This window comes from Dromaius novaehollandiae, chromosome W (genome assembly GCF_036370855.1).
Source record: "Dromaius novaehollandiae isolate bDroNov1 chromosome W, bDroNov1.hap1, whole genome shotgun sequence".
NCBI classification, from domain to species: domain Eukaryota; kingdom Metazoa; phylum Chordata; class Aves; order Casuariiformes; family Dromaiidae; genus Dromaius; species Dromaius novaehollandiae.
In genome coordinates, this window is record NC_088130.1 from 56941215 (window position 1) to 56963864 (window position 22650).

The 22650-nt window shown below is 35.7% G+C and overlaps 1 protein-coding gene across 5 annotated transcripts in view; it reads right to left on the reverse strand.

The window, feature by feature from the left end:
• Positions 1 to 22650, reverse strand: part of LOC112994547 (nipped-B-like protein) — a 155985-nt gene that overhangs the window by 75649 nt on the left and 57686 nt on the right. For all 5 annotated transcript variants that reach the window (XM_064500230.1, XM_064500232.1, XM_064500233.1 and 2 more), the window contains exons 2-8: positions 19969 to 20112; positions 17110 to 17275; positions 15811 to 15941; positions 10466 to 10565; positions 8587 to 8738; positions 7399 to 7559; positions 2891 to 2984 (exon numbers count right to left, since the gene is read on the reverse strand). In XM_064500230.1, coding sequence (XP_064356300.1) covers positions 2891 to 2984; positions 7399 to 7559; positions 8587 to 8738; positions 10466 to 10565; positions 15811 to 15941; positions 17110 to 17275; positions 19969 to 20032 — 868 coding nt within the window. In that variant the 5' untranslated portion in view covers positions 20033 to 20112. The remainder of the gene's footprint in view (positions 1 to 2890; positions 2985 to 7398; positions 7560 to 8586; positions 8739 to 10465; positions 10566 to 15810; positions 15942 to 17109; positions 17276 to 19968; positions 20113 to 22650) is intronic.

The window sequence follows — 22650 nt, forward strand, 5'->3', positions numbered from 1 at the left end:
AGTTTAATAAGGTATTGTTGCTATTCCCTACAGAAGTTTCACCAGGAGTTCAAGAAACTTTTGGGAAGCAAGTAACTGTAAATATGTAAGCTCTTCACTTTGGCAAGTGGTGGATGAAGAACTCTGTGGAAGGCTTCCCTTTATACAGATCTTTAGAAGTTGTCTTTAAAAAAAGAAAAAAAGTCTTTCGTTAGGTTCTAGAGTGGTGGGAAAGAGTAGAACAAATGAATAAAGGATTTTGATGATTAATCCATCTTGGGTAATAGATCCCACAAAATATCATATATGAAATTAAAAGAAAGAAAATACTCCTTGTTAATTCTCTAAAATTCATCTATGGTAGGAGAAGTGCTAACAGATGATAGCAGGAACGCAGAGACACAATTCTGTTTCCGTGGGTAAAAATACAAAATCTATACAAAAAAGAAGGGAAAAAAACAGTCAAGAACCTTCTGCAGAAAACCTCAGCTGCTCTGGTATCTTTACTGGCATAAAAGAGGAATTTTACTCTGTTGAAGAAGTGAACAACCAACCAAAAGAGCAAATATAACTTGTGTCATATCTCTCAAATATTTTCCCCAGTTGAAAACAAAACTTTTTCTTCATTTGGATTCGGTCATTCAGAAAACTATTGTTCAGTCTTAGAAAAATTAAAGCATTGCACAATCAGAAGTCCAGAAGTCCCTGTTATTTCCATTTAAAAGTACAGCAATGTAGACTATACCCATATCTTTCATAATTGCCTCACGTTTCTATATTAAGCAAGAAAGCTTAAAAATTGTAATACCCTTCCTGAGATCTTTCTCTGGACTCATGAATAACTGTCTAGTGCCATTCTTCTTGACCTCCCAAATACACAATTGAATATTTTGATAAGTTTCTTTACTGAAGCGCAGACTTGCCAACCAAGCTTTAAAGGGTTAATGGCAGCAGCAAAAAAAAGATTAGCCTAAATACTCGCTGTTTGTTCATCACTAGAAAATCTACCAGTGCAACCAATCACTTTGATCTCAAATCACAGGCCAAAAACTCACTGTCAGGGATTACAGATTCTAAGTAACATTAAAATTATCCACAACTCTTGAAAACATTTCTAAAAAAGGAGATTAGAGGAAGCAAATGTCTGGCAAGACTCTTGCAGCATCCAGAACTGGTTCTCTCAATTGTGGTTAATCAATCTCCACTTTTAGAGGGCAAAATGCTAACATCAGTAGTTACGGATTATTTCAGTTTTGTACTTTATCAACCAAGAGAAAAGTAGATCTAACATTCTAACATACAGGTAAATAAATCAAAAAGCTCCTCCTGCACTTTTTCAGCCTCTGTAAATGCCATCCAAAAAAGTGTGCCTTCAAAATGGATTCTGAGAGAACCAATTAAAATAGCAGCAATTTAACAAACAAACAAACAAACAAACAAAATATTCTTCTGAGTGGTAATCATATCTGAGTGGAAGTAGCTTAGATTTACAATGATGTTAAACTGACAAACTCTATAAACAGCGATTTTGTGGACAATACACTGAGTTAAAGAAAAAAAGACACACTTAGTCTTTGCCACTGATACAAGTCCTACAAGTCTTTAGTGCAAGACCTCCCAAAATACTGATGATGTTGGCATGCCATACAACTTCTTCTCACTCAGCATTCTACTCACATTTCTAACATCACTGTTCAACATAGTATATATCTGTATCTATATAAGATGAACCACAAAAATCGGTTAACAGTCAACATGATCATAGAGGATCAGTTAGGAAGGGACCTCAGGAAGTCTCTAGTCCAAACTCCTGCTCAAAGCAGGGTGTGCTAGGAGGTCAGACCAGGTTATACAGGGTTTTATTCAGTCTGGTCTTCAAAAGCTCCAAGCATGGAGACTGCATAGATTCTCTGGTCAACCTCTTCCAATGCTCGACTGTCCTGACGGTTCAGTTTATGTCTGTTGTCTCTTGCCCTCCCTCCATAAACCACTGTGAAGAGCCTGACTCAGTCTTCTTGATAACCTCCTCATAGGTATGGGAAGGCTGCTCTGAGGTCTCCCCGCAAAGCCTTCTCCAGGCCAAACAAGCCCAGTTCCCTCACCTTCTTTGTGATCTCCCCCACTTCTTGCTCTTCCTCTCCACCTAAACTGACCATCCAGAAAGACTTAAGTTTATTCCAGTGCTAAACAGAAGAAAGCACTGTTGCATTTTTTTTTTTAACTATTGCTGTGTAAGTGCATAAGCACTGAAATCCTAAACTACCAAGAATATTTCCGAATCTCTATTTCACTACGTCTCATACATCTCAGTCATTGTTTCTTAGGGATAAAATTATAAACAGCAGCATGCATTCCAGATTTTAGCATAAAGAATTATTTTGAGCAGATTTTTCTGTTCTTTTTTATCTGACTGATAATACACCCTATTCCTTCTCTCCAACTAAGGTTTTTAGGCTTCATTTATACTAGACGTATTGTGCTCACTGAATTATTTTTAATTTCATGTGCTTGAAATTTTATGAATACAGTTAACACAAGTGTTGCATGTTAAAACACTTTTGAGCTGGTTAAGCATTCAATACTCGTAATGCTGCCTTTAAACCATTTGTTATGTAGAGCAACTGAAACTGTTCTTACAGTACAGTTTGATTCTCATATTGGAAAAGATTTACAATCCTTCTGTCCTCCATGAATTTGACTTTGTTTTGAAGTATCATTAGTCAATTTTTGGATCTTCAAAAACTTCTGAACCAGGGCTCAAAATAATTTTGAAACTGAAATTTAATGACATATTCTCAACTCCTATAAGAATATAGGAGTCAAGAAAACTAACTAAAAACCTCTTTAAACAATCTTTTATAATTGGGAAAAATACATTGATATACATTGATATATGCAACTGCTAGACTACCTTTAGGGGTTCCATCACTTCCAGCTGGAGAGCAGACTGACTGTGGTGACCTCAAGGAAAAGGATGCAGCATTCCTTATGGAAGGATCACCATCCTAAAACGACAATGATAAAAATTAGCATTACGAACAGGAACACTTCAGAAAATAAGCCTGCAATTAGTACACATATTGATAAGATGGAACAGACTAAAAGTACTATTAATTAAAAAAAAAAAAAATCAGATGACAAATATTATAAAAACATTTATCTAAATCAGAATCTGTAATTTTAATACCGCTATATACACAGTATTCCAGAGTGCAGTCAGCCCTGATAAGAATCTATAACCAGAATGTGCACACAGAAATAAATTTATGTAAATATCTTTAGCTAAAGTATTTTTAGCTGACAATAAAATTCCATTTAGAAGCTTTTTGTTATAATAATGCCTAGTACAGAGCTGATAAACAGCAGTATGAACTCTACACAGTATCAACTGAAAAAAATTAAGCATAAAAAGTAGGTTTTTAAAATGAACTCACCATTTTTTCCACTTAACCTACCCTTAAGCTTATCTAGAATGCCATCTTATTTTTAGTTCAGTTAACCAAACTAACTTTGTACTTATATTCTTCATTATACTCACATCAGGAACAAACAAAATCTGTAACACCCCTATTGCACTGGCTGAGTTGAAATGCCTCAAGTTGTATTGTACACAAGACTATCTCCACAGTTGGATAGCAAACAACTTGACGGCAGTTTGGAGTACTTCCCCCAAAACAGCAAACAAATCATACTGTATTTTCAGTTTTGCATAGAACGACCTGTTTCAAAGGAATCCATAACTTCTGACAATCTTCATCATAACAGAATACCGATTACAATGTAAGCAGGTTCATGCTCAACCTTTAGGAATATAACTGTGACATTTTTTCCACAATGTCTTAAAGCGATATATGTAAACCACTCTTCAATTTCCCTTTTAATGTTCTGCATGTTTTTTTATTGCTTTAATAGAGCCCTCTGCTGGTCAAGAGTATACTTATTCACAGTCAGTGACCTTACTAGTTTTAGGTTTTATAGAAAAGTAGTTCCCATTTTTAGCTTTTTTTTTTTTTTTTTTTTTTTAAAAAACAGTGTGTAGGTAAAAATGAGTGTTTTCAAAAAGAACAAATAACTCTTACATTTAGGCAAAGACAATTTCTGTAAGTATAGACAAATCACAAAAAGTCTGTTCTTATAAAGAATTAAGTCATGTAAGTGAAGTTGAAATTAGAAGTCTCCAAAGAAGCTCTAGCTTATTTAATGTTTCCTATTTAATTCTGAATTTTGGTTATTACACTAGCTAATATTCTAATGTGCCTTTTACTGACCTATGTGCACACACAGTTCTTTCTTACAACTTCCTTCATTTTTTTTAGCGTGAATGTTTGTCCACCCCCCCCCCTTTTTTTTTTTTTTTTTTATTTTTTTGGCCAATTTCAGCCAAATTAAGAGACTGTTAGAAGACTCAAGTATAATAAGGTTTCTCCATGCTTCTATGAAAAATCAGTATCAGGCTATAAGGGAGAAAGCTAGACTGGTGTTTCAAGGAAGCAGCAGCCTGCAGAGATGGGCAACTACACATTCCCTTTGGCAATGGCCCAACGGCCAATTCCCACGTGCACAGCAGTACGGGAGCTGCAGCACGTTAGGTCTTGTGGAGGTATCATAGCTCACACGGCGCAGGGCAAAGGAAACGGATGGCAACTGAGGGAGTGAAGGGGCTTACAAGGCAAAGAATGCAAGCCCATAGGAAACCAGTCTTCACTCGTTTCACTATCCATGGAACAACCTAGAAAACATTTCCATCGGATTCCTCCCCACCTCCACAGCAAAGTACATCTAAAACTCATGCTGTGCTATTAATTATACTTATTATTGCAACAGTGCTTGCAAAAAGAATTGTTTCCTCATGTGAGGAAAGCACATATGTAAAGAAATCAAATATTCAGATACAACATGATAAAGAGAGCTGTATCAACTTAAACTTACATTCACAGCATTTTAAGTTGAAATTAATTCATTTCCACATGTATGATTTATGTTAAAATTATGTACTCGATTTTTGTCAAACCTGCTTTATCTTTGAATCATAATAACTCCCTCCATACATACTCAAAATCCCAAATACTGAAAGAATTCAGCTTAGTAATTTTTTAGCATACACGTTTTATTATGATGGGAGAGGTGCTATAGCCATGGCTGCCAAGGACAAAGGCAGAGGTGCTGCCTTTTAACAGACTAACTACAACTAACCAGGTAGACAATCTTTCATGTATACACGCCATTCCTATTGCAGCTGCAACTCCTGAGAAATGCTCATTTACTGTTTCCTTGTTCAAAGCTGAATCAAATGCTGAAATGTAAGCCAAACCAAAATCAGGAATGCTCTCATATATCTTTCACAGAAAGAAAAAAGAAAGAAAGAAGAGTCCTTAAATTGAGTGTATGCGGAGTTATCCTTCAAGTGCATATTTATTGATTTTATAAAAATCTTTTGTTGCAGATAAAGAATATCCTGTAACTATTCAAAACTTTGTCAGCTTTGTTCTTAAGCAATAAAACTCTAAAATTAAGTATTACAGAACAATTAAAGTAAATTTTATGATCTAATAAACCTCATTTATAGCCGCATCAATGCCAAATGTTACACTGCTTCTGACACAGCTGCAACATTATGAGTAAGCTTATTGTTCATATGTAGATGCAAAACTTGAATTAATCCAAATCATTCAAACCATTTTCTGCATGATAACAATTAAAGTCAGATGTAAAAAGTACAATTATGATAAAATATATTTACACATAAATATGCCTGTTAAGAAAATGCATAAAGGGATAGAAGTTGTGAAGATGAACATTTCAGAAAAAACAACTAGAATTTTCTCTAAATGTTTGCTTTACTTATATTTATCAGACACCTGTTCTTCAGTCACATGAAGTTTATTATGCTCTATCTCCCTAATTTGTATATTTGAAAATTTAAATACAAAATGAATGGATCAAATACACTTTTTACTACTTTTTATCTTAGTATTTCTCCAAATACATTAAATTATGACAGCATGTTTTGCGTTTCATAGTCTGTCAATTCTGAATGAGTTTCATTTATAAGCTCTCATGAACCAGGAAGCTGTTCACAAAATTAGCGATGGACTTTTTTTTAAATACTCCCTCTTTAAACACTGAAATAAATTATCCTAATATTAAAGCTGTCCACAAATCTTGTCTTAATAAAACCAAGATTCTCTTGATAGTGCGCCTTTAACATAGTTGGAGGATGTATGTATATCTAATGCCAAAGGCAGCTTCCTATTTTCAAGGATTTGCACCACTGAAGCAGAGACTGACAGAAACATCTGACAATTCCGTATTATAAACTTTTTTCATTTGAAATGCTTTTATAGCGTATTTCATTATAAAACTTTTTATTTGAAATACTACTGCTTAGTTAACCTTTTTTTAAACAAGACTTAAACTGATTAAAAACAAGATTAATAAAACTGATGACACTCTCAGATCTATTGTATTAACTCTGGTAAGGGATTTAAGGAACCTAGTGTTAATAAGCACATTTGTTGATTGCAACTCTTACTTAGTTGCATGAGAGTTACCCCATATAATCTAAAGAAAACACTTTAAAGAACGAAAGAAAAAAAAGAAATCAAGTTTTGCTCAAAAACTGTTGTAGGCATTACTATGACCACATTGTTCAAAGAGCCTAAAGTCAAAAAACAAAAGTGAAACTCAAGGGCTCTCCACTTAAAAGCTGTCAAGAGATTGTGTGTCAAACTTGTAAGGAAGAATTCCAACAAGCTTCTTCCGCAGGATGAGACGCTCATTAAGAAGAAAAATCATCACTAGTTTAGGAAAGAATTTTGGAGAAGTCTGGAGCATCACTTTTTCCTTTAGAAATTAGCACTCTAGAGTTCAGCAAGAATTTCTCACATGTTAACTGAAGTTACTGACACATGGGGAAACCTCTCAAGAAGACACCAGGCCATAAAGCTCATGATAGCACAGGAAGAAGAAAGATCCACAGGAACTCTTGCCTTTGACAAGACCAAATTACTATCCAACAGGTTATTCAGGTATTTCAAGTCCAACTGAGAATTACTAGGATCCTCAGTGAGACGAGTTAACTATTGCCTATTTAGATTCTAGTATTGTTCACATTAACATATTACTACAATAATTGTAGCAACACTCTTACCATTTCTTAAAATAAACTTACATAGGAGTGAGATTTTTCACTTTTCATAATTTCAACAGAATGGATGTTATAAATGGTTCCAAACAAAAGACAGGCCACGAAGGAAAAAACTTCACATGCTAAGGTTAAAGGGTTTAGTGTAAATGTGTCAAAATAAAATATACTTTCAGTATTTTTATGCATCGACAGTAACATACTAAAATATCTGACTTTTAAGATAGCTAAACATATATTCGCTTTATCATAATAAACCACTTTAGGCAACATACATCACTACTTAGTCTGTGCACCATCTGTAGGTAGTCTTCATTTGAGCCATGTCTAGAATTATCAGCATGATGATTAGCTGAATTGCCTGACAACTGACTTGAAACTTTATTTTCATGGAGGTTTCTCATCCCACCTGAGACAATGGGACTGGATACTGAAGCTGAAATAAGAAAAATACAAATAATTATACTGATACACACACACACACACACACACGCGCGCTAACTCTAAAAGGTCTTACAGAAAACAACTTAATAGCAGATACTAATGAGAGATGGCTGCAAGAGGTGTGGAATCTGAGCAAGAACCCAAATTCCTTGACTGAATCTTTCTAACACAAATACCTTGAATTAAACCAGCTATCTAAGACTTGGACTTTCAAGAGGATTCAAAATCTGAATTCCACATAGAGGTTAGCCAAGCTTCTCTCCACAGATATTGTAATTACAGTCAGTGTCACATTCTTATAGGTTATAGAAAACTTATTTTTTTCTTCAAGATAATTTGTATTGATTTATCTTGGTATATGAAACTTCTGAGATATACATATGAAACATAACATTAAATACAGAACAGCTATATATTTTCTAAAAACACTGCTAAACTTTAAGAACGGATGATTTAGAAGAATCCAATGAAAATTCTACTTACCAAAAAAACATGCCTAAGTTCCCAGATACTTTAACAATGTTTGTGTTGTTCAAGATTGTTTCAAAAAGGGGGAAGAACAAAGAAATCCATTCATTCTGAAGGTCATCTTCGCCAGTTGCTGCATACTTTGAGCAGAATTCTGGCCAACTTAGAACTAGTCTAGTCTACACTACAAAGGTTGGGTAAAGCTAAATGAGCTGGAAGCAGAACTGTCACCTACATTGGCAAAAATGAGTTCTTTAAGTGAGAGCCATAGTTTGATTTTTCTAATTATGTGTAACTATAAGAAATAAGTGTAAACAGGGGAGCAATGGCACCTGGTGTGTTTGTGTGTTTTGTCTCACCCCCTCTTCTTTTTTTAAGTATTTATTGCCATTGGTGCAGTCTGGTAAGCAAAATGTAAACATACCAAAACCCTCAGAGTTTTGCATTAAGCATATGTCTCCTCCAAGGAAATTAAAGAGCTGTGAAATATGCACATTAAGGTAAAGCGGCATGAGATAGGAGAAGGAAAAAAAAAAAAATCACAGACTTACCTTGCTGCATCTGAGGATGTGGTGTGTAACTGGGAGGATGTGAATATGGCATGTATCCTGCAGGGCTTTGAGGAGCATATGGACTAGGCACTGGACTGTTCTGTTGTGCCAAAAATCTGTTGCCAGAGCTTGTCTGTGGTGGCACAAACCGGCTGAAAATAAAACAAAATAAAACATTTTTAAAAGTTGGAAAAGACAATGTAGACATATTTATTATTCCTTTTGGAATAATATGAAACAATACTAAAACTCTGGAACATTGTAACTTTTGGAAAAGGTGCAGTATTCCAAGATAATCAGGAAACCCCTTCAAAAGCAACATTTTTCACAAATTATCTATACCTTCCCAAATTCAATTATTACTTAAGAGCCACAGTCCAAGTGCTGCATTAGTCAAAGTAAAAGAATAAAAAACATTCGTAAGACCACCACCTGGTAAAAGGAAACTCTGGCACAAGTTATAAACATTTACTCAAAGATGTGATTTCCAAAGTCATTCACAGCTTATTAAAAGCCCGAATGAAAATGACAGCTAGAATTTCATTATCAAATGATGACTAGCTTGCTAGCATTAACAAGGAGCCGTCTATTGACAATGGAAATATTCCAGTAAGATTTCAAAGAACTTCAAAAATCTAACAAAACTATATTGTGAAGACATAGGAAAATGATAGGCAGTTAGGCAGGATGTGACCCAGTCCCCTGAATACATATTCTTTCATTGGCCTTATCTTGGATGGATCCTAGAGATAGGAAGCCATAAAAAAAACAGGGTCCTGACAATAATACATGTACACTATAACTTGCATTATTTCTTCTATCTGTTCTCCAAAATACAATAAAATAAGAAGTACTTCAAAAAGTTATTAACCAGATGTTCTGCTTGCTATCTTATAGGTAACACAATACATGCTTTTACAACTCCTGGTTCTAAATAACAACTCCATAGAAGGTAAACTTCTATAGAAATAAATATAGATGTATTTAACACAAGGATTTTGCAAGGATTTTTAGAAGATGTACCATGTGGTAATAATCAAAAACTATGAAACCTTCTTCAATATCACTTTTAGATAAAAAGGCCAAAATACATAATCCCGCAACAGATCTAAAGCATTGCATTTGCCAAAACAATCGCACTGAGTGAAATGTGAAATAAAATAGTTAATTTTAATAATTTTATCTAGTTACTGCAGATGAACTCTGCTAAAGACCAATAACTAGGCTGGAACTGCATGCAAAACTCTCTCCTCTAGTCCAGAGGACTAGAGAAGGCCTATTAACAAAGGCCTGGATTATAGGTACATTCTAGTTGCTGACACTCAAAGGTTGGGAACAAACTAGAACGTTGAAAAGGAAGCTGCGAGAAGACTGGCCAAACTACTGCGACCATCCTCCTCTTAGTGGCCTTCTGTGCAACTGTTAAAGAAGTGCTCCACGATTTAACAAGCTCTGCCCACCTTCCTGTCGCACTGCTAGTCTTACACGTGCCAGAACACATGACTGCTTCTCTCCTGTCCTCCTGCCACCACTGCCAGCCTCTGCCACAGGCAGAGAACAACTGGAGGGGTGGCAGGAGGTTTCCTTAAGCAGGGAAGTAAAGATGATCTATCAAAATTACGGGCGGGAAAGATAGTGGGGAATCACGACTAGCAATAAGACTACAGATATTCATTCACTGACAGAGAGATGTTTAAAAAGTGCTATATTTGACTTTGTGAGCTTAAGAAACTCACCCTGCTGCCAGGCAAACGTGAAATTTGTCTTGACAATGATTATCTCACTTCCACTCACATACTTGCAACAAGAATTTGATGGCCACAGTTGAATTTGAAGTTCATTGCCCTCCCCACCAACCCCATTTAAAAAGCAGTATTACCTGGAAGGGCTATGTGAGATAGTGGTTTGTTGGTAATTGGAAGATGCAGGACTACCACGCATGGAATTCTGAGAAAGGTTAAACTGCGACATCATCATCCCTATTAAAAGAAGACAGCAGTATTACTTCATATGCATTCCCCTCTTAATCAATGAAGTCTCTCACTTCACAAATGATTATATACGAAGAAATCATCAAGTTTACACACACATTAACATCTTCTACCAACAACTGTTAGAAAACATTAAAAACAATCCATTCCATGCAAGATGTCCATTTTACACCACGACATATTCATAAAAAAACATTAAGTTCCCAAAAGAAGCAATAATTTGCTATAAATTTCAACAGTAGTTCTTTCCTTAGTTCCTTAACGTTCCAACCTGAAACCTGTGTGCAAAAACGAACAGTTAATAGCAGGCCATATATGCCATAACCCAGAGTGGTGTGTACAGCAGTGCATGCAATACTCATTATGCCAATAAGTAAAAGATTTGGGAACCTCACAGCAAGTCAGAAGACCGCAGAAAACTCTCTCTCATTTTTTGAGCAAGAACAGTTAATAGTGATCTCAGAGTGGTGTAAGATGCTCCTTCACTGCTCCTGGCATGCCTTAGTGGTCCCTTCCTACGTGGGGATGAAAAATCTTTCAATTCTACCTCTGCTAGTAAGCAGTGTTATTTAGGAAGTTGCTGTAGTATTTTAAGCTGCAAAGTAGAATCAATATCCCATCCATAGACTAAATCCATAGTCAAAAGTACCTATCCATTTGAAACTAACTCACATTTTCATTATGGATAATTTTAAGGAATCCTTTTTCTTTTGGATACTGGTATAAAAAATTCTCTAACAACTCGATACCAGTAGAAGTTGAAATGGTGCAGGTGCACAGAAACTTGTTTTACTTTTAACTGGGTGATTTTAATGACAGAATCAACGCAGCTAAATCAGTGTCAGACTTTATGTGCAAACTGTAGCTCATGGAGCCATAGCAAGGGATCCACAGCCACGTGTAAAACCACATCGCTGTTATAAATATTTTAAACCAAAGGTTTGAGAGAAGGCTGAGAGTAGTCCACATTCCAGAGCATTTGGGAGCCAATCCTTCAATTACTACTACTGATTTCAATTACTACAATATTTACATGGGAAAATCTTGTTTCAAAAACTCTGTCCCTCTCTTTTCTCTTTTGCCTTTCCCCAGCAGATCCCCCTGGACCACGGCCGTCCTGCTCTCCCCTCTCGGTGGGTGTGAAGGGTCGCGCTCCAAGAGCATCAATGCACAGACCAGCTGAGAACAGGAGTGAAGGTCTCTAGCTATGTGGAAGAAATCCAACACTTTTATACTTCAATATAGAGGTCATTTCATTGTCTTGAGTAACAGAAGGTGAATCTTCAACTCCTGCAAGACTTGTTTAAATGGACACTGGTTGCCTTGCACAGAGGCAAGGGAAGAAGAAACTCCAGCGTGCGGGTACGAATCACACAGCTGCGCTGCAAGTTGCCTGTGGGCATTTCCTATATAGTGGTTTTCTGGTAGAGAAATTTCCATGTGTGGCCATTCTACATTTGTTCATATCTTATGGCTATTCCCACCAGAGTATGGTATATTCACCAACCAGTTTAAAATTTTTAGTCAACTAACCCTTAAAATTCACATACAGAAAGCTGACAAAATGTGCCCATCATGCTTAAAGCAGTGACTGCACTTTTAGTATACATGAAAGACACATTTATCTATCTTATCCTCCCCAATTTACAACACTCTTCAAAACATGCATGTAGTACTTGTTTGGTTTAAAGAGTGACAGGAAATCTGCTTGCTTATGTAATTTAAGAAAACTAAAACTTACTCTGTGACAGCCAATTCTCTTGTCTCTGTCTCTTTTTTTTTGTTGGTTTTTTGGCAATCTAGATAACTTGAAAAGAACAGTCTCTCCAAAGTTTCCAGGCAGATAACAAGTCTGCCTAGTAATGATGTAATGACAAAGGAGAAAAAACGTGCCCCCAAAATTTAGTCTAAAATCAGTTTGTCTATGGCTATTAATGTTAAAATATCTTATTTGCATTTGTACTTTTTTTTTTTTTTTACACTTTTGTCATATCACTACAGAGCAGATTTACAGCTTCACTGTACATTTCCATACCTTAGATATTTAAGAATTTCTTTTAACTGCAACGTTAATTCCAAATGACAGTAATGTTCACTTTTGAAAAAATATCATCCCAGTAACAACATTCCAACAATATTTTTCCCTAACACATATTCCCAAAATTGACTATGACTTTTTTTTGTTTGGAAAAAAATGATACATTAATTCTATTTTAGCATTCCGGATAAATGTAAAAGAACGTGCTATGTAAAATCACAGCTCAAGATCACAGAAAACGCCTTGTATGGTTAAACTTCATTTCAGTATCATGCCTGTTGACGCTGAGACAGCTGACCAACAGGTGATTTTTTCAGTTAAATATACACTCTTAATGAAAGTGCACGTCTGCAGTGTTTTTCCCCTTTTACAGGCACAGGTGCACTTGTATTTTGTAAAAATGGAAAAAATAATTCACATATATGGAAAGATGCATAAAGCTTTAATCCAAAAAAAGTGTATAAGTTGTCATAAATACACAGTTTCAAGTGAATTTTAAGTCCTCTTTGAACCCTATGTTATGTTATGAATACTAACCTATTGCAATACATTATTTTAGCTTTTCTTTCTAAACAAATCTGCTGAAAAAAAGAGAAAGTGTTGAGGGGGAAAAGGGAAAGTTATTTTGAAAATTAAAACCATCTAAAACCTTAATTTTAAATAACTTATTACAAAAAAGAAATCCAGTTCACTCATATGCTACAAGAATCAAGACAGATGTAGTTATAAGACGACATTCAGAGCTTCCTATGTCATTTGATGAAAAAGGTCTAAAATAAAATTAACGTGTTGCCCTTTATACAAAGTTAGGCCAGCTGCTGCACACTGATGTGAATCAGTCTGTTCAGACAGCCAGATAACAGAAAATAGTCTGAAAAAAATCAAACACAAAATATAAAAATATACTGTATTTCACTCCAAAATTAGTCTGGAGAGTACATGAAGAACTACAACAACGGGACAGACAATAATTAACTTTTGCGAGCAGTGCAACGCCTAGGTAACTATAATGAAGAGATGGCATAACAGCTGAACATTACCACTAGGCTACCTGACACCAAAAATGATAGCTTTTGGGGGGCTTGGAGGAGGGAGGAGGAGGAGATTGGGGCAGGGAATAGGACAGGGGACACAACCCCCCAAAAAAGAGAGAAAAGTCTACGTACAATGTCTCTTTCTCAGACATAACTAAAAAAATTTTTCCCTGCTCTAAACTCAAGTGTTGAACTAAGGATCAGTAGGAACTTGGGGACAATCAGCACGGAATTCAGCTTGTGCTTTACCCTACATCTACAAGAATTCAAGGCATACTATTTAGCTTTCTGGAGATGCTTCTGTTTCCTGACAAACTGTACTAAACCAAGAATTTTTTTTCACATTTAATATAATTCCTTAGCCAGGTGGTCCTTCTGCTCTTACATTAGAAAAGAAGGTTGGGAGAAATGAATTTGAGTTCACTTTGCCCATACGAACTGACATTCAAGGGAGCATGATGCAGAGGCTCTTCCAAACTAAGCAAATAGGTAGTCCACTTCCTTCATTGCTCCTTGTCAATTTTAGGCATTAGAGGTGCTGGTGTTACAGTGTCTAGTACTGACTTTGCTACACATTTGACTCAACAGAAGGTGGACAGATGATACCGGAAAGCATTTAGGCTTCCACCACCATTTTTAAGTGCGAATAATGTCCCTTAAGGAAAGCAAGAGATGAATTTGAAATGCTAGAAGAGAGCATCATAAAACAGAAAGCCAACCAATGCCCAACACATCAGTATAGCCTCCTGTGGCTTTAGAGATCTGAGTGGGACATATTAATGGATAAAACTACAACAATTTACCAGCAACTAGCTGGTAAGATAAGAGTGGTAGCGTTTTCAATCGAAAATACAGTCACACTTTTCTAGCTTTTCCAAACATTCATTCCAGGACCTTCTTCCTCTCAAAATACCGTGTCTACAGATCTGCTCATCCCCTCTTCCCCCTTTTTCTCCAGTCTCTAAAATCACAGTTAGGTTGCAATCTTTGCAATTATTCAGGACTAAGTAAAACTATATTAAACATTCAAGAAAGTTTTGTAAGTGTGATCTCTTCTGGTTTTCTGAAACACTTTGTTAACGTAGCACCAGCTATTACAGTTTCATATGGAATTGTTATATATAACTCTTAACTAACATCTTCCTTCTGAACCACATTGTTAAAAATACAGGCACTCCTGTTTCATTATGGATTATTCTTAACCTGTTGAATCAGGCTACAAAAGCCTTTCCCCCCAGTAAAATCCAGAAAATATATCTCTCACTTCTACACTGGCCCAAATTATTTCATTCCACCAAACTGGTGCAAAATCCTAATTCACACGCATTTTCTTTGTGGGACCACTGTGCAAACCGGCAGTAGGGTCACAACTCTTCCCACAGCTGGAAAAATAATATTCTATAACTGCTCTTCATCAGACTAACCAAACACAGAATGTGCAGACTGCTTTCAGAACTTAAACTTCAAAACAGATCAATAAAGTTCTAAATATTTAGCATTGCCCTTAAAATCTTCATGCAGGAAAACATCTGTACTCTGCAGAGGAACATTATGTGCTCTGTCCTAAACAAGTTCTATTCAAACATCATATGGCTTTTTACTCACTCCAGCAGTATACCCACTACACCTCAAAAGAGAATCAGCTCTAGAAATATTAACTTCTGTAGGGCTTCACAAACTGCTGAGAAAACTAAACGCAGGGAGGAACTGTTAAGCATGGTACATTCAACCTTATTCCTTGCTCCAGTATTATTGAGAACTACCACTATCACGATACAGTAGAATTGCACAGATTTTCAGTAAGATCAAGGCATATTTTTCCAACCTACAATTGTTTATTAAGCCAAATATGGAAACCTACCCATAAAGAAATTCAAATACAGTGATTGAAAAATGAAATTCAACCAATCCTTCTCCTACAAAGTAAATATTCTTAGTGATATTAAACATTATCTTTACAAAATACCCAGTGGAGTTTATTTCCATACTTACTCTGATAGAATCACCCTTAGAAGATATTAAGATACGTGGCCTGATATTATTATAAGATACAAGGTGAGGCATAAATATTACATATCCGCTCCACATATATTTGCGGTTGAGTTCAGTCCCCTAAACTTAAAGAACAATACAAAATGCAATCATAAAAAAAAATCCTTACCGCTTTGTACCCCGTATCTGTTTTGCATGCTTTTCTCCCTGAAAACATTAGGATTCCTTGCCAGGATAGCCTGCAGCAGGACTGGTATATCTCCCTCTGGATCATCACTGCCAAGGTTATCTTTCAATTCTCTGGAATTGTGGAAGTAAACAAATAAAAAAGCAAATGCATTTTCAAACGGTAAGAAGCTACAGGTCAAGTAAAAAAACCAAAAACCAAAAAACAAATCATTCACTATTAAGATACCGAAGAGAAACCCCACAAGTTTGCAAAAGACTGTTCCCTGCCTCTATTTTCATTTCTCCCCCCCTCTTTAAGCCATGGAAGAAGAGGTATTTCTGCTAGTCTTCAAAATTATTTTCTATTATTAAGCCCCTACATATACACGGCTGTCACCTTCAGACCATTACGAAGTTTCTTATGCCTACTTTTGTATCCTGATCTTTTCCACAAAAGAAGAATGCTTTGGCATAAAGACTAACTACTGTAGGAGCGAAATTAAGAAATAAGACATGCATGAATTCATAGCATTCATGTTGCAGCCAACACTTTGCTGATATAATATTTTTAAAAACAGAAATTGACATATCTGTGGTATCACAAGATTCCTTCTGAACCATCAAAAATGTAATAGATTTTCTTTAAATGCACCTGTGCTTTCTTTTATTATTTGTTTTGAGGACTTTTAGAAACTACTTCTCTTTGATCAAAACAACTGATTGGAACATGTAGGAAAAAGACACAGCTGTCAAGACAAGCCAATTTAATGGACCACAGGGACAAATGAAAAATTAAAACACACATTTAAAAAACAGAGGATACACTAGCATACTTGCTAGTTCAGTTCTTAAAATATTTACGTTCAAGAGCTAATCAGAATTGCCACGGGTCTTGTAAGAAAGTTCTTTGCCTAATATTAGGCATATAATTCTATTCTATCTCTGTATTTGTCTATATGAACCATTAACCAAACTGAAACACAAACGAGTATTTCACAAGCAAAATCACAAAGTATGTCCTCATAACTAACAAGCATGTAAACAGCAGCAGATGTGGAGGAAAAAAAAAAAAAAAAAGTAAAACCAGTTATGTATATGGCTGCTGGACAATTACTAACATTGTGATTTACAGAAATAATTAACTGTTATACAATGGTACTCTGCTAAGCAAGCCTAATAAAAAATCTGCATATTCTTATTTTCAGATTGTCATAAAAATCCTTCTTCTCGATCCTTCTCATTTTAATCTCAAGGAATAAAGAGGCTTTCTGATATAAAAGATGAAGTTCAAAATACATACATGTGGTCTGTTGACACCTGATTGAGACTGTGTACGAGCTGTGAAACCAGATTTTCATCCCTACAAGCCAGAAGGCAGTTCACCTCTTCTGCTATCCGTCCATTGAAGAGCAGGCTTTTTGTTGTTGTAGCAGGTAAAGGTGATGGAAGAGGCAGCTGGTTCAAAACTGTTATCAGAAGATGGAAAGAAGCTCAGAATCATTTTACTGAACACAAACATACGAAAGATGGATACATCAAAGTCCCTCATATGATTAAGAAAAAAAACCCTAACAACTACATTTGAAATGTAGGCAAGATTTTGTATCACAAACACACGTACACACCCTGTGGACTCTGTGTTTTAAACAAAATAACACAGACAAGTCCTCAAACTATATTACTTAAATATTTAAATGTGTTAATGCAAGTATTATGAATAAAAACACATTTTTAACTACTCAGAGTACATACATATTAAGTATGTTAAGACAGTCTTCTCTTGTAACTGAAAGTATTCGATAAAAGGGGAAGGACGGAAACGCAAAGTCATTGTAGTCACACATAGTACAGTAATTGTATTACTTAGTTTTCTGCTCTCATCTGCATGTGTAAGTAGCATTCCCACTCTGGAACCCAATTTAAGCCACTACTTAAATTCTCAGTTTCTTTTCCTGTTACTTTCATTTCTTTGTAAGCTATCTTCTCAAGAAAGGCAAGTCTTGTCGGTTGGTATGACCTAAAACGTCAATTCACTCAATATACCTATTCGCAAAGCTTGGTAAAAAGATTTAATTGTTTAATGAAAACACTTATCACAATATTTAAAGGAGATTATAAACAAGCATACTATGCCTTCAAAGGGCATTCTCAGGTCAGGCACAGCAAGGAATGTACCACACGAGAAGCCCTAACCAGATCGCGGGCAGGGCTATATAGACAAGAGAAGAGTAAGCTGGAAGAAACCAAAACCCCAGCTATACAGCTAAGTCACTTGCATGGGTCCTAGATAATAATGCTTCTGACTTCAAGTTCCAAGGCTGATTAAATCTCTGAGGTAAAGGTTTTAACTGATCCATTAGAAACAGCCTCAGAAAAAGCAACCATAAGTAAAATATTAATATTGCCTTTTTTGCTGTTGTGCCTTTACCACTAAGATTTTGTATTCTGAGGTGCAAAATATATGGGAAAAAACTGCAGTAATTTTTTTCCTATACAATGTATGCCATTACTGTATTTAGACACAAATTCAACAAGTGTATAATGCATTAAAAATGTTTACATTAATTGCATTAGATTACCTTGAATGTGTCTGAAACCAACAAAAACTTAGAAAAATACGCTCATTTTTAAAACACACTCATTTATTAAAACAGTATAAATTTCACTCAGCTAGTGAACTGAGCCTCTGGTCAACATGTCCTCGTTTTTAGACCATTAAGGCTTGTCCTTTGCAATTTCTTTTTTTCATGTAGAGAAAAATAGGGGGAGGCAGGGACAAGCCTTCTTTCTTTTTTAACTACTCTTGAGTTTCTAAGCATCACAAAAATTATTGCAAATAAAGAAATATTGCACCTACTACAGCAGCTAATGCTACCAAAGGTGGTTTAGTGCTTTGAAAATTCTTGCACCACAAGTTTGGCCAGTGACTTCCACCAGTTACATATTTTGACTTTTTTTTAGAACATTATCTCCAAATACTTAATGCTGAAAAACTGCCCACAGACCAGAAACTTATTATGCTTTGCATCCCAATGGCTCATTATTAGAGACACATAAACACAGATATATAAACATATACATATACAGCAGCATCTTTCAATTTGACATTTAAGAATATCAGCAAGAAATACAGTATTATTTTTTGCTTGAATACATCTGATTTTTTTTACTGTAGGCAATTAAATTCAGTTGTTAGGTATCTCCCTCCAGTGTCTCTTGGAAGCTCTTTCCAAATTTCAACAATATAATAATAAAAACAAGATTAGAAGCAACATCTTGGTCATTGAGTCCAATTATCCACTATAATAGACAACTGAGCTATAAATATAAACTCTTTCCTATACTTCCGAAACAAGATACATCTCTGCCCTCACTTCCCTTACTGGAATGGTTGTTCTCAAACCTCGCTACAATAATGATAAACCTTCTACAAGTTTCCACTCAAAAATTTATTTTTGGTCAGATTACAACCATTTGTTTTTGTGCCAATATCATCCTTTAATATAAACAGTTCCTTTCTTTTCCTTGCATTTTGTCTTCCTGATATATTTTAAAGATAGCACACATATCTCAGCCACTCCTTTCGTAGGCTGAAGAGCCAAGAAACAAGCCTCGTGAGCTTCTTGTTCCCATTCTAGTAGCCCTTCTTTGTACCCATCCCTGTTAACTAGAGGAACTTTTTTTGTATCTTGTCCAAAGCTAACGAAACAGGTTTCAAGCACATTCAGCATATTCTACAACTCTCTTTGGCTGAATGTCAGTCTAATCTCTCTCTTTAGTGAGGGTGAGACATATGTTTTAAAGAGGTTTTGCATCATTTCTATGATTTTCTCATTTGTGGAATACCCAGGTGTGTTATTGAATGATACGTCATATAAACAATGAATTCCTACACTTTCAGTTTCAGGTTTACTTAAGAACATTTTTTTTCCCTAGATTTCACCTCGTGTTACAATTAGCATATTTTTCTTGGAACATATTTTAAAATTTCAAGCAATGACAAAATTTACATTTTTAATATCAAATCTAATTTTGAAAGGGTTTACTTTAAGTAACCTTTAAGATAAAAATATTTTTAATATTTGAAAATACAGGTATTTACCAAAAAATGTAGAAAACAACATAGCAAAGAGGAGGAAAAAAAAAAAAGAGTACTTACGGTCTGTAAGACTAGCAATCCCTGCAAGAGTAGTGATGGGAACATGAGGCATATCCCCATTCATCCTGAAGTTCTGGGATGGTAGTGCCTACACAGATATTTTAGTTCAGGTGCCAGCTATCATTACTTCCCATCTCCCAAGCACTAAAAAAAAGCACACATACACAAAAAAACCCTCAGTTTGCTGAAGATGACTTCAAATTCAACAATATAAATGAAATGCAGACCATAACCTCCACCGCGTACTGAAGTAATTTTGTCAGGAGTGGGTAAAACAATCTAATGCTTAAATATTCAAACAGCATTAAGCAATCAATAGACAAGCTGCTGGCCTCAGCAGCAGACCCCTTCCTCAAAGCAGCAAGATGCAAGAAAATTTGCTCAGATTATACACTACAGAGCCAACAGTCAATATGTGATAAAGAAGCAAAGACAATTAAAACACACCTGCTGAATTTTATGGCTTATTTTGAAAGAAAAAAATAGATTAACTCAAAAATTGGTAGCAAAAATTCTGTTGGTTCGTGCTGCAGTGGGCAGCACTTTCTCCACAATCGGTTTAAGTATTTAGCTGCTATATTCACTTTCCAATTTTGGAGACAGGTATTTTTCATACAAAGAAGGGGTAGCAAATATAAAAGGGCTAATAGAGAGAGGCAATACTCGAGGAGGAGAAAGAGTGACAAATATAGAATGCTAAAGTATTTTAAAAGAAGTGGTTCTTCCAAAATTAACCTGAAAATCTCTCTTTAACATTAAACACAATCTGGTCAAACAACTACCGGGAACCACCACAAGAGGAAGAGGTTTCGTCACCACTAAACTGGCTTATATTTTTCCTGTAAAACAGAGAGACTTACACACAACTACTGAAAAAGCATTTGTCCACTGTAATAATTTCAACCGTAGTTGCAAAAACTGTAAAAACTCACAAAGATACATCCACTATAGTTACTCTAATGATGGACAAAAATTGAGCATGGCATTGGCTGAAGGCAAACAAAGAAAGTAAATTAAAGAAAAAGCATTTCATATACTTCTACCTAATTGAGACAGACATCTGTATTAATGGTGTGTGAAACAGTAAAAAGACATCTTCTGTAAGCATTTATGTTGTCTATTGAAGACGCTGAAATCATGATTTGTTTACAATTACTTTAATAACCAACATTTTTGCAAATACAATATATATATACGCTAAAAGATCACTGTCACTTCCTACGAGAATCATCTCTTACGCAAAACCAATGGTATATAGGATATTTCGGCTAATAAGTTTGCACAGATTTCAAGCAAGACAAGGAAACTGAATGTTATAGGTCTTTTTCCCACTCAAAGTTTTCATGAACCTCTGAAATTAACTTTTCAAAGTTTCCCTATCTATACACAGCTGAATTCTTTGAGAACAAGAAAAAAAGAAAAAAAGAAACAACACCAAGGTTAAACAGAACTGACAGCGAGTTGACTTCCTTTGTTGCACCTGCCACAGTTTCATTCTTACCACTAAATTATATTTGTTTATTCAAAATACAGCACACTACAGGTGCAGAAATTTAGTTGAGGAAACTGCTGCAGATAGATATACTGTGTGGTTTTCTTCATCCAGGAGAAAACAACCTTCAAACACCCAGAGCAGTCTCAAATGCTGCTCGAGGTTCTTTACCTGAAACAGTCACCAATATACACAGAATTTCAGTGGTTTCTCAATTCCATACATAAGTAATGCTTAAAAAAACAAAAACAAACTAACTTCCCATGAGTCTGCAAGAGCATCCCACAAGGACTAATAACCCCTTTAGAACTTAAGTTTTCATTGAATCCTTAGTTACAGAACACTTTTTGCATATAATTTCTATGTGTGACAGAAAGCTCTTATCTGATGATCTCTCTTTTCCTAACTGCAGCTGTACCAAAACTGACTCAAGCCCTGCCAGTAGTCATCTTACTTCAAACCCTGCAGGCAACACTAAAATGAGGAAAAAAAAAAAAAAACCCACTCTGATCAATTTTACTTCCTGATAGCCTGGGAAAGCTACAGACACCAGAAACAGTCACTATTAACGTAAATTCTTTTTTGGTCTTACCAGTACAGTAGTTAAATTATATAGCCATTCAGTTGGAAAAATTCCTCAAAAATAAATTGTTAAATTAGAAACCATCTCCAAAGATATACGATAGGAAAGCAGAATTGCCAAGATTTTATACTTTTCACATTCTGGAAGGAAGACCTGAGACTGGAGAAGGTGCGGAGAGCAAGGACGATCGGGGAACTGTAAATTTGCCTTGTAAGAGGAGCCTAGAAGGGCTTCGGTTTGTTTAGCTAACAAAACCAAGGTCAAGAGGGAATATGGTTGCTCTCCATAAGGCAGTCAAAGAAGGTTAAAGAGGAGGGAAGTTGAAAGGCAAGGCTAACCCTGCAGTGAATGGGGGCATGAGTATGTGCGAGAGGAAAACTGGAACAGTTTCCCACCATCAGAGCAGCCACTGTCTGGAGCAGCTTTCTGCTGTAAGTACTGGTAGAGATAAGCAACATCATTACTTTACAGATGGATCACGTAGATGTTATGGAAGGGACAGATGTGGTTGCCTGCTCCAACAGGGAACTAAGTGTGACAGTTCGTTAAGTCTCTTACAGTACTATGTTTTTGTATGATAATGTGAGTAAACAGATTAGAGTAGACG